The following is a 14998-nucleotide window of genomic DNA, read 5'->3' on the forward strand; positions in this document are numbered from 1 at the left end:
TTGAGCTATTTTGCTTGTAGCCATGAAATTAATGTAGCATCTGTTTCTCCAGTTGGCATATACTATATGTAGAGTGTAGATTATGTTATCTTTTATCAGTTTTTGTCTGATAGAGGCACAAAGAGTTTGCCTGATGTAGTGCTTAATTATCATACCACTGAGTACTGCAGTGGCATTTGTAAACCTTTGAAATTCCAGTATAAAGAACGAGGATGAGTGATTGTCAGGATAATCTTGTTAGTAATTTCTGATGGCTGAAAAGGTGAATTTCCCTCCCTTAAATCTCACCCCACCACCCCACCCCTCCCCAATATGCCCAGTTTTTCCTAGTGTGAATTGCTAAATCTGTTCTTTTATAACTTCTGTGGCAGTCTAATAATGGTACGTCTGCTCTGTTCTCCTCCTGCTTCCTGTCTAACGTGTCTTAGTGTCTGCTCAGTGAAGCTAATGTGATTTGTGTGCTCTTTCTCTCTTTGCCACTTGTTACGGCCATCTCAGGCTTTGGAAGAGCTGTGTTTGGGCAGAGAGTAACGGGTGCTGGGAGAAAGTCGAGTTCTAGTTCCTCACTGAAATCACATGATGGCAAATCTGGGAATTCCTGCTTCATTTATGAGTGTGCAGAGAATGCAATGTCACTCTCTCCCCATCCAGAGATGCTTACTACAAAGAACTGAGATGGATTCCACAGTGACAAAGTCATTTACTCAAATAAACTCTCTTTTCAGAAAGTGAGGGGCATCTCCCTCCTCCCTCAGCTGAACCAAGTCTTTTATTTTTGACATCTGTGCATCTTTTTTTTTTTTTTCAGTTTTTTTAGGTTTTTCTTTCCAAACAAAAGAAGCTCTTCAAGAATTCTTCAGAAGAGCAGGTAAAATGCAATTTTTCTACATGAAATGTTTCCTAGACTAGTTTAATGCAGTTCTGTTATTTTGTGAGGATAACTGTTAATATGTGCAATGAAATATTTCATGTTAAAAGTTGATCAAACTTTGCAATTAGTGCAGGGTCTCTGGACAGGATTTATGTGTACCTTAGTGTTCAGTATTTTAAAACATCAATGAGACACATGGAGTATATGTTATATTCAAATTTGTTTTAGTTGTGTTCCTATTCACCTTTACATTGTCTCAAAAATTAACCTTTCCTAGGATATTTAATATTTAAAAGATTGTTTTAATTTATTTTAGATAGCAGATTCTTTAGGGACTCAAACTTCTTGCTATTGTTCATATATATTATTGTTACCCTTCCTACTCAATTTATGTATAAGAGAAGAAGTTCAGGCTTAGTTTTTGGACTAGATGTTCTGTAAAACATGAAGCTTCATGTTTAAAAACTTTATTTAGATCTGTGTTTGGAGATAACACATTGATGTGGATGAATGCATCTCTCAGGTACAATGACTTAATAAAAATTGAATCACTTTTCTGAAGTATTCCTTTTCATGGATTTTACTCATGTTGGCTGTATTTGTGACAAGCTGTTGTGATTTTTCCAGTCACCTTGCTGAAGTAGTTTGCCAGCAAGGGAGCAGTCTGCAGACCAACAATGGGCTGGTCTGTTCTGCTCAGCCCTGCTTTGGCTGAAAGTGTAAGAGGGTAAAACTGCCCTACTTCCCCAGAGCTTGAGGTTTTACAAATTAGCTGTGGATGTTTGCTTTTCAATGAAACTTAAGGTGAGAAGTCAGGGGATCAGTCACTTAAATGTAGTTATAAACTATTTTATGGGGAATGTTTGTATGTATATTTTTTCAAAATAAAATCTATAACTCATATGAAATAGATGTTGAAGAGCTGCAACTTTCGAGAGTTGTTCAGCTAACATGTAGGAAACATTCTGTATTTCTTAATACAGTCATAGATGGAACACAGACACTTATTTGCTTTCTGAACTCTCACAAAAATAGTTGGTCTTCTCACATGCTGCCATCAGAATTCCTAGTATTTCCATGAGGGCAACTGCCATAAGCTGCCAAAAGCTCAGCTTCCAATGCAGAATTTGGTCGAATGGTGGGAGGCTGGTTTGGACCTCAACAGTTCTCTCTTGAGGCGCCCTTATGTTGTCTTTGTTAAGAAGGACACCATGAGTTAGTCTGAAACTTCACTGGAATGAAGAAGACAAACCACGGATGGCAGAATTGCTGAAATTTAGAGCTGAACAGATCCCAGTGAGTACGATCCAGAAAAGTTGTCTGTTATGGGCTTTTGCTAGGCTAAATGTAGGAGGAGAAGTGGTTCCTCACTGCAAACATTTTAGATGCTGTTTGAGTAGAAACAAAAAAAATTCAGGCTTGTGGCCTGATGTCAAGGGAGAAAAAAGGAAGAGAAGAATATTAGTCTAAGGGATTTGTTTATGATTTTTCCTTCAGAAGGTATGTTAAATAAAGCTATATATATCTATAAATATATATATATATATATATACTATGAGAACTGAAAAAATTAAACTTTTGCCCTCTTTTTCATTGGTAGAGAAATTAAGTACAGAAGGAATAAAATGTGTCACAGAAGAAGAGCCTTGTTAGACTGAGACAAGGCAGCAATTATTTCTATAATGCCTCCCAATAACAATAGCTGCAAAATTACTAAGGAAAAAAATCCCACAGTTGTGGGTTGGTTTTTTTTTCTTTTTTTTTTTCATTCTGTGAGTGAGTGCTTTTGCCAGATCACATTTTCCCTTGTGGATTAACTTTGAACTGCCAATTAAAAGTTATTGCTAAATCCTGTTACAGCAGAAAGCCTTCAGGCTCATATTGTTAAGATTTGGCCATTGCTCTTTCACATAATAGATTAAACTGCTGGGATTTTGCTAAATTACTTTTGTACATTTTTTTAGAATAGCCACATAGCCAGTATATTTTTTAGCAAAAAGGTAGGAACTGTATTAATTTCTGCTTATTTCATTCAATTAAAAACAAAGGGGGAAAATTGGAACTGAGACAAGAGTTAATATTGTTCTTGACATGTGTTGATAGTGCAATGAAGTTTGCCTATCAATACAGTGATGACCTGGTTTCTTCTGTAAGAGCTTTACAAAACCCTGTCAGCCTGTCCTACTTAGAAAAGAAAATTGCTGAAATCTGTGTGGCAAAGGTTAGATGAGCTTTTCTACAATTTTTGGGCAAAGGAGACAGAATACTGCAATAACCCTGCTGTTTCCAACAGGCACACTCTATGCGTCATTGCTCTGAGCAGGGACAAGTTGAACATTATCTCAGAAGCCTCAGAAAGCTTTGTGGTAATGGTTGGCAGATGTTTACTTTTTTTAATGTGGTCACTGTAGGATCATCAGTTGCTTTAAAATCTCTGTGTCCAGTTAGGAACAGATCAAACAGAAAAGAGGAGTGAACGCACTGATATTTTAATTTGCCTGAAAAAAGAAAAACTGTTCAGTGTCGAGTAAAAAAGCTGCATAGTTGTTGTCAAAACCATCCATTCAGTCTAAGATATGCTGACCATAAAAATGTATTCAGCCATAAACCAACATCTGGGTTTTTATGTTTTCCATGCTTTAGCCCTGATCTGGTGGCCTTGTTGAAAAAATTGCATGTCTTGCAGAAATATGACTGCACCCATCATTCTTCTATCAAAGAGAGCAGAGAAAGGGGTGTCTTTTTCAATGAGTAAAGATAGCCTGGAATGAAATAAAAGTTGTGTTCCTGTTCAGCAAACGAATGGATGCTTCCATGCAGGGTACAGTATCTTCTGGTTGATGAATGACTTTTTCTTGCACGCATCAGCTTGTTTTGAAAGCATCTTCATGGCACCAATCAAAAGAAGTTGTAGGCTGGCAAAAATCCTTCTGCAGCATTCAATGGGTTTATGTACCAGGTCTGTGCTATATATAAGAATAAAACAGGTACTGAAGAGGAGTCCTTGATAATTGGTAGCAACCGCCACAGTGGGGATTTCTGGGGCTCTGGACTTCTCCGTCAGAGAAGGTGGCTTTTAAAATGGAGCATCTGAAAGTGCAAAAGGTCCAGGGGGGCTATTGAAGTTTCATAAAAGCCTCTCCTTAGGTACATGACACAGGACAAAGGAGGGCATGGAGACATCTGTCCTCCACAGGTTTTTTTAGTATGCTTGCCATTCCCTAGCCATCTCCACCACCCCTCTCCCCCTCCACCCCTTGACAGCAGATGGCCTTATCTTCTTTCATGGTGATATGTCACTTCAGAGGCTTGCAGCGTCAGTTGGCTCAGCACTGTAGAGGTCTCATTTGATGCTCATTGCCTTTGCGAATTTGCATAAACTCATGCAAATTTTTACTCTTTTGGGAGGGGTAATTATTGTTGCATTTATTTGATCTATAGCACTGCCAGCACACTCTGTGGATGCCACGCTTGAAGTCTCCTCTAACCATTTCTCTCCTCTGACATCAAAGTGCTTGTAGCAGAAAACTTCACCTCTTTTACACATATCATTTCAATTATTAGTTTAATGTAACATAGAGAACGCATCTGCTACATTCCTTTTCTAATTAAATAAAGAATCTTGGAATAATGAGTCTTACAACTTGCAACTTCTAAATTGACAACAGCACTGATTATTCTTTTTTAATAGACTGGTCTATGGTCTTTCTGGTTGCTTCACACAAAGGGACAGCAGGGATGGTTTCCTTTTGTTTTTGTTTTGTTTTTTGTTCCCCCACTGGTTCCCAGCTATTGAATTCTGCTCAGACCCAATAAACCTGCTTTCTGTTGATATTGCTGTGGTGCTGCAGCTTGCAGCTGAGCCACCAGAGATTTGGATTTGGGAAATGAGGTAGAGCCTCATTCAGCTAATGCCACAGCTGGGCTGCAGTTCTCAGCAGCCTCACAGAGGTGGCCTACAGGGCACTCTTTTCTAGCAGGATTAGAAGTGCTGCCATTGCTTTTCCCCAGCTGATATAATGACTCCTGAGAAATGTTTAGTCAAGTATAAAGGAGAGGGACTTGCTCATGCTGGGGTGCTCCCAGGTTGACCCAAAACCAGAGGCTTGCTCTGCTCTCAGGCTTTGAATCAAATTGTGTAATACTTTCTTTTGTTCATGTGATAATTTGTTAAAAATCTTATATTTTTATCTGAGACCAGGAGGACTTGAAATATATATTTTCATCCCAGTCCAGTGTCAACAAGCCAATACAGTTACATGACTTTTGGATTTGTGGATTTGTTATTATCATGGATTTGTTAATTACTGTGCAGGGAAGCAGCTGTCTCATAGGGTGAGAGACACAGCTGGGATGTATTTTGTGCTCTGCGAGGAGCAGCAGCAGGGTGAGTGCAGCGAAGAGCAGTTCCAGCTGCACCATGAGGGAGCTGCTTTAGTGGGGGTGCTGGGAAGTTTACTGGTTTGTGTGAAACTAAATCAAAGCAGAAATATAAGTGTGACATTTGGCACCAGTATTTCTTGAACACCCTCAAAGGGCATTTATGGGTGATTTTTCCTCTGAAAGAGGTTCTCTTTCAGAGAAGTAAAGAAATATAGCATTTTGTAATTGCTTATCCTAGAAATGCATTTTTGTTATGACTTTAGTTTTATAAGTTTTCAATTTGCTTTTTGATCAGAACAGCTGTATTGGGTAAACTGCTTTGTGAAAACTATATTTAGTTCATAACACAAGCACAAGAAATATTTGAGATTTTTCCATTTTCTTGGTAACAGAGCAGGTACAAGGTGAAAAATGCCAGAAGATACACTACGTATAAATTGGAGAGATGATGCAACTGTTCAGGATCTAGCTGACAAACTATTACTGCTCTTAAACTACAGCCTCTCTTAAATCAGACATTAATCATAGTCTGTAGGCATAAGCATAATTAAGGCAATATTTCTTCATCTGTAGAGACAGCATCCAATAATTGTATGATTATGAAGGAGCCATTTTAGTGTTTGTATGCCTGTCTCTAGTGCTTTATCTTTACAAGCTGTGTCTGTTAATTTTGATCTCTAGTTTTAGTTCCTTGTACAATTCAGGTGCCATGAATTCCACAAAACTGTGGAGATCTCATGATACATGAGTAATTTAGAAATTTGCTTTGATCAGTCTAATCAGAGCTCTGGAGGCAGAAATATTTGTCAAAGCAGTATCGCTTATCATCAGCAGTGTTCATCATCAGTAATGTTCACTCAAAGCACTTCTGAATATTTGCCATTTGTATTTAGAAATGAATACAGGAAGATTTGTGGTTAAGGGGCTGTTTAGAGCAAAAATGGTTTCTACCTGTTTGGTAGCTCCAGCAATACGTTTTCTTTTACCTTTTCAAGGACAAAATGTATCTTTGCAAATCTCTGTTAATTATCTTCTAATTTCCTTATTGGGTAATTAATCTTTCTTGCTCTGTCTCGCCAGTAGCAGGTAGAATTTTACCTGCCAGTTGTGAATGGCCAGGGGTTAATTACAGATCTTTGAATACAAATATCACTGCAGTTGGAAAAAAACCCACAAATTAGCCTTGGAATATATATGGACAGACAGCTGAGTGCCTCAAAGCTAAAGCTTCTGAAAATTGGCGAGGTAGGGAAAGCCAGAGACACTTCAGTAGCGCTTCTGTAAAAAATGAGGCAGCTGAACACACTCTCTAATAGGCACATGAAAATTTATTGGGAGAGCCTTAAATATCCTCAAACATGGTCAAGGACCTGATTTTTTCAACAATAGGCTCAGCCTCTTAAAATCTGTTGAAAGAAAGAGCCCCTTAGTTTTTTTGTTTCTTTTTTTTTTTTTTTGTGCTGGTGTTTTATATTCGCTTTTATAACTGCTAATACTTTTTTTTTCTTTTTCAAATTTGGCAGTCTTGTGCTTGTATGCCCTTGCTTCACTTTAAAATTTCGTAGTGCACTGAATGGGGCTAGTTTAATATAGAAACCTGTGTATCACCCAGCAGATATAATTTCTCATTTAAATTCTTTTTCCTGGAGTGTTACACGAAGAAGCTCAGAAGCACAGAAAAGAAAGTGCTCAACTATAGCCAGCGGTGGACAGTTATCTTTTATCTGAGCTGGACAAACTCACTGCCCACAAATGGCTCTTCATGCAGCAGCCTGAGGGAGGCTCTGGCAGGACAGGGAACCAGGGGAGGTTTCAGTAAGCATGTGGGGAAGTAGGGGTCTGTTTGTAGATTCCCACATCCTCCCACAGCAGCTATTGCATCCAGCTTCTCCTCACACTGTTGGTGTCTGACCAGGAATGCCTCGCTGCTCTCTGAGGAATTTTACATAACAGTCTGGCTGGTCAGCTGAGGGGGGTGAGCATCAGTCAGCCAAGTGCTCTGACTGTTCTCGCATGTGATGGTGTCTGGCCCTTGCCTGGCATGCCTGTGGTATAGTTTCACGTGGTGGCTTGTGGAGATGGGGTGAAGAATAAATTTTTCAGGAGTTTCTTGATGAAATAAGAACCTGTATTAGCTTTGAAAACTGACCTTGTGAATTGATAAGGAGACACGTGTTTCTGCCTAAACCCTTTGAGACAGGGGATTAGGTTCCTGGTCCTCAGACACTGTGACACTTCAGAAACATTTGCCATTGGCGTCGAGATGAAATAAAGAATTCAGAAATAGGAGGCACCATGAAGATTCCCTGAAGGACAGTCTGGTGGTGGTGCTGAGCTAGGCCTTGAGATACACAAACAGGGAAGAAAGAAATTTCAAGCTTCATCTTACCCACAGGAAATTAGTGCCATAACCACAGGCTGACAAGTGTCCTTTTCTCTGAACCAAGACATAAACAGAAATGGTATGGTCAACCAGTTTGCAGAAACTGGTATAGCTCAAACAGCTTGTACTGGTACATATCAGCAGTAGACTATCCAACATCAAGTCAAATGCTGGTCTGGTGGGACATTCAAACACAAATCTAGTTTTAGACCAGAGATTTTAACCCAGCTTCCCTGTATTTCCAATGAACCCTTGGTCTTCCTGATACTTTAGAGTCTTTCTTTCAGTTTGTTTTTAACCAGAATATTTGCAGTTGTCTAGGAAAAACCTTATTCTAATAAAGTACCACTTACAATGAAGTGTCATGGGTCAGGAGCTCCTTGCAGCAGGAAGTTGTGGATAGTTGGTATTTTCACAGGTTCAGCAGGTGTCTGGACATGTTCTTGCCCTGGAAGTCCAACAGGGACTGCAGAGAACAAAGCTACCTGGTCAGGAGCTACAAGACTTTGTAGACTGGGGAAGGCAGGACATGAGATTTAGGGCAGAGGGGATGTAGCTCTGAGCTGTTCTGGGATGGTCAGTCCCTAAGTATGGCCTTAGATGTCTATGAGCAGATTTGCTGAGTAGAGCCTTAACTTTAATCTTCCTGCATTTTGGCAGCAGTGCTGTGGTTCTTCCTCCACACACTGCATCCTCACAGATCACGTATCCTAATGACTGTCTTCCAATCTAATGTACATGTTCTGGAGTAGAAATATTTTTGCAACTATTTCAATGGAGGAAAGGAATGAAAGGAGAGTTTCTTGTGTCATTGTGTATTTGTTGTTTTGTTCAGCTGCAGGCTTTTAAGTTCATATGCAAGTTTGGGCAGCAGCTAGTGTATCATGCTTCTGCCTGCCTCCAAGCAATTTTCCTAGCTGAGTAAAAATAAAAAAACAGAAAATGAATGGAGTTTAAAACAAGAAAATATGAATTTAGACTCAGAGAAGCATCTTTGAAAAAAAATAGATATAACAATCACACACAACCACTTACAGTTAGAACTCTTATTCAAGAATCTAAGGGCTTTTGCTCTATGGCTGTAACCTTGGTGACCTGTGATGTGTTAGCATTTCATGTCAGGCTGTTAGGGAGCATTCCTTTCCTCCTGAGTGTTGTACAATGCTGTAACATCTTCTTCTCAAGGAGGAATCTGAGTAATTTCAACGAACATTATGGGCTTTGATATCAATGAATAATCTAATGTGGGTTTTTTCAAAGTACCATGTAGTAAAGAATTTTCTTTTTTTAATCCTTCATGTTTTTTGTGCATTGTCCTTGTTAGCTCCCCAAACCCACTAAGCAGTGAACTTTTTCACACCATCCATGGCACTTCTATCTGGATCTGCCAGGTTGGACAGGATGACTTGTCTCAATCCATCCTTGAGGACAGTTATTCAGGAGTTCTTAACTAGTGGTATCTATAGTTGCAAGTTTGTCTTTGTAGATTTTTCTCTTTGGGATGTGGGTGCTAATTTTTCACACATTTTCCTTTCCTCCATTTTCTATGACTACTCGTGGATGCCAGTTCCAGTCCTGCTGGGCACACTGGAAGGTGGATTAGAAGTGTGTGTCTGAACCAAACCTCCACAGCACCTCCCTGTGCTGTTCTTTAATTTGTGTAGGGGAACAGTATCACAGTGCACAAGCTTTACTTTCAGCTGAGATTTAACCAAGAGATGTGCTCTCACTGCTGCTGGGTCCATGGGACCACACAAGGGCCAGTCTACATTAAAGCCTTCTGAGACGTAAATAGTGTACAATTTAGGTCTTCAGCACCAGTCCTTCACCCTACAGATTCATTCCTACTGTGCCACACCAATTACTAACACAGATGTAGTCACAGATGGCTCAGGGAGTACTTTTGTCTTCTTTTATTACTATTTGGAACAACAAAGCCGGTGCAATGTGATATATGAGATATTGTAATGTGCTTCTGTTCCTGACTCCCCCTGGTGTTTTTCCAGCCCAGAACAAATGGTGTACTTCTCTTCTTACTAGGTCAGTTGTCTAATATCTCTCTTTGGCCTTGTTGACATCAGTTTTTTGCTTCTGTGTTACACTCTCTGTTTGTGATGCACTCAAATGCAGTTGAGGTTTCAACTCCTGATTAAATACCAAAGTCTCTGAAACCCTGAAACCAGGCAAACTTTCCTTTGCAGTGGCACTGGATGCTTTAGCTAGAGGCCAGAAAGTCTCTCAATAATCTAAATGGAACTGGTCATCAAAAAACTAGAACAACTTAACATACAATCACACCTAACTTGGTTTGATGTTGAGCAGGGAGCTGGTGTATCAGAAGACACTCATACACTCCTTTTTCTGTTTTCAAGGAAATTCTCAGCAGGTAAGTACTAATTTGTGCATCACTTGGTCATGTCTTCCCAGCCAGCATGGGACATCTTTGGTGTCGTGTACCCACATTCTATCACCCATATGTGCCCAATATGTGAAGGTTATAATGTCAGAGTGTGTATCTTTATAAAGGTTGTGTGGTCATTAATGTAATGAGAATACACTATTCTGCTAACATTTTCTGTACATCTGATTTCATACTTGGTCCTTTTCTTGGCTGTTCAAGTGCTAGAGTGTATTTGGTAAGGTAAGTGGTAAGGAAATCATCCTGAGTGCCATGTCCAATAAGATCCTGATGAAACTCCTGCATTTACTGAAGATTATATGATTGAGGATGTGTGCTAGTTTGAAAAACAAACCAGTGGGAGGCACCAAGTCAGAATAACAATTTAATGGAAATTAAAGAAAAGGGGAAAAAAGGTAAAAGAAAAAACACCGTCAAATTGACAGAGTCAAGGTACAACCTGACACCCTGTTAGGCAAGGTGGTGGTAGCAGTCTGGTAGAATGGTGGCTGCAGTCCTCTGAAGCAGTGATCCTGTAGTAAAACAGTCTGCTCTTCCTCAGGAAGTCCAATGGTGGCTGTGTAGCTCCTGTCCTCTGGAAATCCAGTGGGAAGCCGGTGTCTCTGGTGTTCAGCCTCAGATTATATCCACGATGGGATGCTTGGTTCCTCCCTCTGGGTGGAGCATCTCACAATGGGGTAATGAGTCATGAGGCAAAGTGTTGATTAGGCTCATTAACAGAAGATAGTCCGGAGGGAGTTATCTCTGAGTCAGGCGGCAGGACAATGATGGGCCATTAACAGAAAGATAGTCTGGGGGGAGGAGGCAAGGAAACACTGCCCCACCTGATTTCAACAGCTGATGGGGATGGTAATAGAATACACTGCAACCCAGGACAGGATGTCAGCAGTCACTCTTTTTTCTCCATTCCCTCTCCCTGTTCCTCATAGCACCTCTTTGCATCTCTTTCTTACCTTATTGTTTATAGCATAAGCGGGCTTGAGACTCAACTCTGTCATGACATACATGCTTCAGCTTCACTAACCTAAACAGTCCAAATTAAATAATATCAAACCAATTCATTTGCACACATGCAGAAAACACAATGAAGCTTAGTGGTTTTAGTGTAAAACCATTCTCCCTTGTCCTGTCTCTATCATGTGTAAAAAGTCCCTCTCCATTTTATAACCTCCCTTTAAGTAGCGGAAGGTGCTATAAGGCCTCTCCAAAGTCTTCTCCAGGCTGAACAACCCCAACTTTTTCAGACTGTCTTCAGAGGAGAGCTGCTCCTCTGATCATTTTTGTGGCTTCCTCTGGACTTGCTCCAACACATCCATGTCTGTCTTGTCCTGGGTACCCCAGAGCTGGGCACAGCACTCCAGCTGGGATCACACCAGAGCAGAGCAGAGGGGCAGAATCACCTCCCTTGCCCTGCTGGCCATGCTGATTTTGATGCAGCCCAGGACACAATTGGCTTTCTGGGTTGCAAGTGCACATTGCTGGGTCGTGTCCAGCTTTTTGTCCACCAGAACCTGCAAGTCCTTCTCTACAGGGCTGCTCTCAATGACTTCTTCTCGCAGTCTGTCCTCACATCTGGGACTGCTCGGATCTAGGTGCAGCACCTTACACTTGGACTAGTTGAAATTCACGATGTTCTTACGGCCCACTTCTCAAGCTTTGCCCAGGTTCCCCTGGATGACATCTCTTCCTTTTGTTGCGTTACCTGCACTGCTCAACTTTGTGCCATCTGCAAACTTGCTGAGGGAACACTTGATCTCGTTGTCTATGTCTTTGAAAGGGAAAAAGACGTTAAAGTTACATGAGAAAGCAGATTGCCATGAGCTTTTTACCCATACTCTGAGTGGAAGAAAAGCCACCCTACATTCGTTTTCTAGAACCCCTTATTATGCCACGCAGAGAATTAAAACCACAGCATGAGTCAGTGACATCCTCTGCAAGGCTGTTGGGCAGGTCCTACTTGAGCTGCAGTACAGCATCTGTGCACCTGTGGGTGCTGGGTGGTACCCCACCTGGACAAGAGAGGCTGCCCAGGCACTTATGCCTGAGGGGTCCCACCAAGCCCAGGGAAATCCCCTTGGGCACAAGGGTCCCTTTTAGCAGCTTCCCAAGAGAAACAGGGCCTGAGGCCTTTCAGTTTTGAAACAAGAGTTGGGCTGACAAGAGGAGCACGTAACTAAGTCCCTCTCTGGCATGACCTATTGGAAGGCATTTCTGCTGGTTCATCAGCCTGGGGGGTGGGAGGGGAGGCTGCAGGACACCAGCATTCAGCAGCAGCAGCAGCAGCAGCAGCAGCAGCAGCAGCAGCAGGGCTTCCTCCTCTACAGGGAGGGTGAACGAGCTGATCCACTGGGGCTGAAATCATGGGGATCAAAGACCCAGAGACATCCTTCTGGCCACAGGGGCTCAAAACGAAAGAGCAGAGTCATTCCTCTCCTCCCTTGGAGGGTTCATTTTGCTTTTACTGCTGGAAAATCCAATTGAAATACAATGTCTGGCTAAACTTGGTATCTTCATCACAAACGAATAATAAGCTCTCTGCATTTTGTGTGTCTCTCAGCTAATGAGTTCTCCCCTTTTATAGAGAAATTCTGAAGACAGATTTTTATTATCTTTTTTTTATTATTATTAAGAAAGGGAAAAAAGATAGTCTGAATACAGTACCTCTCAGACATTCAGCCCATCTCAAGGGCTGCCGAAACATGTAGAGTGTGATTACAGCTTCCTATTTCATTGCTGAGTGGCTCTATAAATAACAGTATTCAATGAAAATTGCTGGCAAAAGCATTGCTTTTAAAACATGAAAACGTAAAAAGAAAATCTCAGTAACTAGATGCTTTTTTTTTCACCTAAGCCTCCTAAGGCTCTATAGGTCCAAAAGGAACAGATTACCGCAAGGATTTTTGAAACGACTTTTCTCTACTGTGATAACCATTTCTGTTTTCCCTCATCGCTATCAAAAATCTGCAAAGCCAAGGTCTAAAAAACCAAATTCCAGTTGATACTGAGACTGATTTATTTCCTGAGCTGGAAAATTAACCTCAAATGAATTTGAGATCGTGAACCGAAAGGAAATCTGTACAGTTAGACTTTCATAGCCTTTGGGGCTCGAGGGGGAATCTTGACTCCGTCTCTAACATTCTTATCGCACATTTGCACATTTCAGCCAGTTTTCCAGGTGTTGGACTGAGATTCATGCCTTGTCTAAGCAGATGTCCCACTGATAGCTGCAGTCCAGGAGACACTGCCAGGCTGCTGTCCTCAGTAGTTTGTTTCAGCACTTAATCAGTGTGATGACTTAAAAAAAAAAGTAATAAAAATCAGGCTGTATCTCCTGTTTGAATTTATTTGGCTTCAGCTTCCAGCCTTCTCTTTGTGTCATGCCTTTTCCACTAAGTTCAAGAGCCCTTTAGAACCAGATATTTTGTCTCTGGGAAGGTGGCCCAGTAAAGGAGTCATTGCTCCATCTTCCTTTTTTTTCTTTCCAAAATGGGAACAGATGGAACACCTTCAATCTCTCTTGCGGCATGGCATTTCTCTAGCCCTTGAATTATTTTCATGGAGGTTTTTATTACTATACTGCCTCCCTCCTTCCAAATTCTATTCCAAAAGGGGAGGCCCGGAACTTTACCCAGCACTTGGTAGGTAACAAATTCTTAATGGAGGGAAAAAGCCAATCTCAATTCTTACCCGCCTACACCTTCAAGAATTGTATTTGTCCTTTTGCTTTGTAGTGCAGGAGATTGTAGCCCTGCTTTGTCTGTTAAATGCTGGGCCATTTTGCAGGGCCACAGCTCTTTGCTATACAGCTTCTTTTTTTTTTTTTTTTTTTTTTTTTTTTTTCTGTAAATAGACTTTAGTCCTTGTTCCTGGACCTATTATTTGCATGGGTCTGTTTGCAGAGATATTTTCCCTGAATGGGCCCAGATGCTGCCTTAAAAACAGTTGACAGCCATAAAAATTCAAATGACATTTCTGACCATTAAGCAAAGGTATCTCAAGAATTTTGGGGCATGTAACCCTAAATAAAGGAGTCTGCGTTCTCAAAGAGAAACTTCTCACACCGGTTCCAGAAATACTTGGGCTAAACAGTTGTTACTGTTTTTCCTTAAATTTTGAAAGGAACAAAGGTATGTTTTCTTTTAAAAATGAGTTACATATGTTTATCAGTCATTCACAGATTGTAGACAGCTTTTCCCCTCTTCACATGTATTGGTTTTGTTTAGCCATGTATTATTCTCTGCTCTAGAAATTAAACCAGAGCTCCAACTTTTTGGCTTTAATGAAAAGATGAGAAACTAATTAATTTTGTTGGTAATCAGATTATTCTGCGTTTACCTGCAGACTCCTTTAAAGTACCACAAAAAAAACCCCAAAACAAAACAAAAAGGATTTATCATTTTGGGTGCAACACATTTCATGAACACTTTCAAAGAATTTTGGACAGTACTAAGCAATACATCAGTTGAGCTGCAATTCTAAGCATCAAAGAGATGCAATTTACTTTCAAATAACTGATATTTTGTTTTAAAATACTGACTACTTGGCTGTCAGAAAAAGTTAATTATTTAGAATTCTTTGTTGCTCTGTTAACTCAGAACTATTTCTGCTATGAGGAAATTTTTGTGAACTTTGATAAATCCAAAGAAGACTATTTTGTCTAACAATTATCCATACTCTAGCAATGATCGTGTATGAAGCAAAAGAGACAAGTATCTCACATCAAAGTATAGTTTGATGTGAGATTCATACATATCTTTGAAAAGTACATAATATTTTTAAATCTCCTGAAGAGTGATCCATGATTAAATTAAAGACTTTGGGATGCAAAAAATTATCTAGTCATTGTCTTCCACTTTCTTATCACTGCTAGGGTAAGATTTCCAAATTGTATCAGATAAAGAAAAATCTGTATTCTGTGAACTTTAGAGAGACCATTTTATCT

The 14998-nt window shown here is 40.4% G+C and overlaps 1 protein-coding gene across 11 annotated transcripts in view; it reads left to right on the forward strand.

Moving 5' to 3' along the window:
* Window positions 1-243: 243 nt before the first annotated feature.
* Window positions 244-14998, forward strand: part of OCA2 (OCA2 melanosomal transmembrane protein) — a 191840-nt gene continuing 177085 nt past the window's right edge. For 2 of the 11 annotated variants that reach the window (XM_019283065.3, XM_019283068.3), the window contains exons 1-2: window positions 513-728; window positions 809-868. Coding sequence is in view for 3 of the 11 variants with exons in the window: in XM_019283073.3 (XP_019138618.3) it covers window positions 2129-2167 (39 nt within the window). In the remaining 8 variants the exon portion in view is untranslated. Of the gene's footprint in view, window positions 263-362; window positions 382-512; window positions 869-2076; window positions 2168-14998 lie in introns of those variants that run through there. The other 9 variants (XM_019283069.3, XM_019283066.3, XM_019283070.3 and 6 more) reach the window with 9 other exon arrangements.

Source organism: Corvus cornix, chromosome 1, assembly GCF_000738735.6.
Source record: "Corvus cornix cornix isolate S_Up_H32 chromosome 1, ASM73873v5, whole genome shotgun sequence".
NCBI lineage: Eukaryota > Metazoa > Chordata > Aves > Passeriformes > Corvidae > Corvus > Corvus cornix.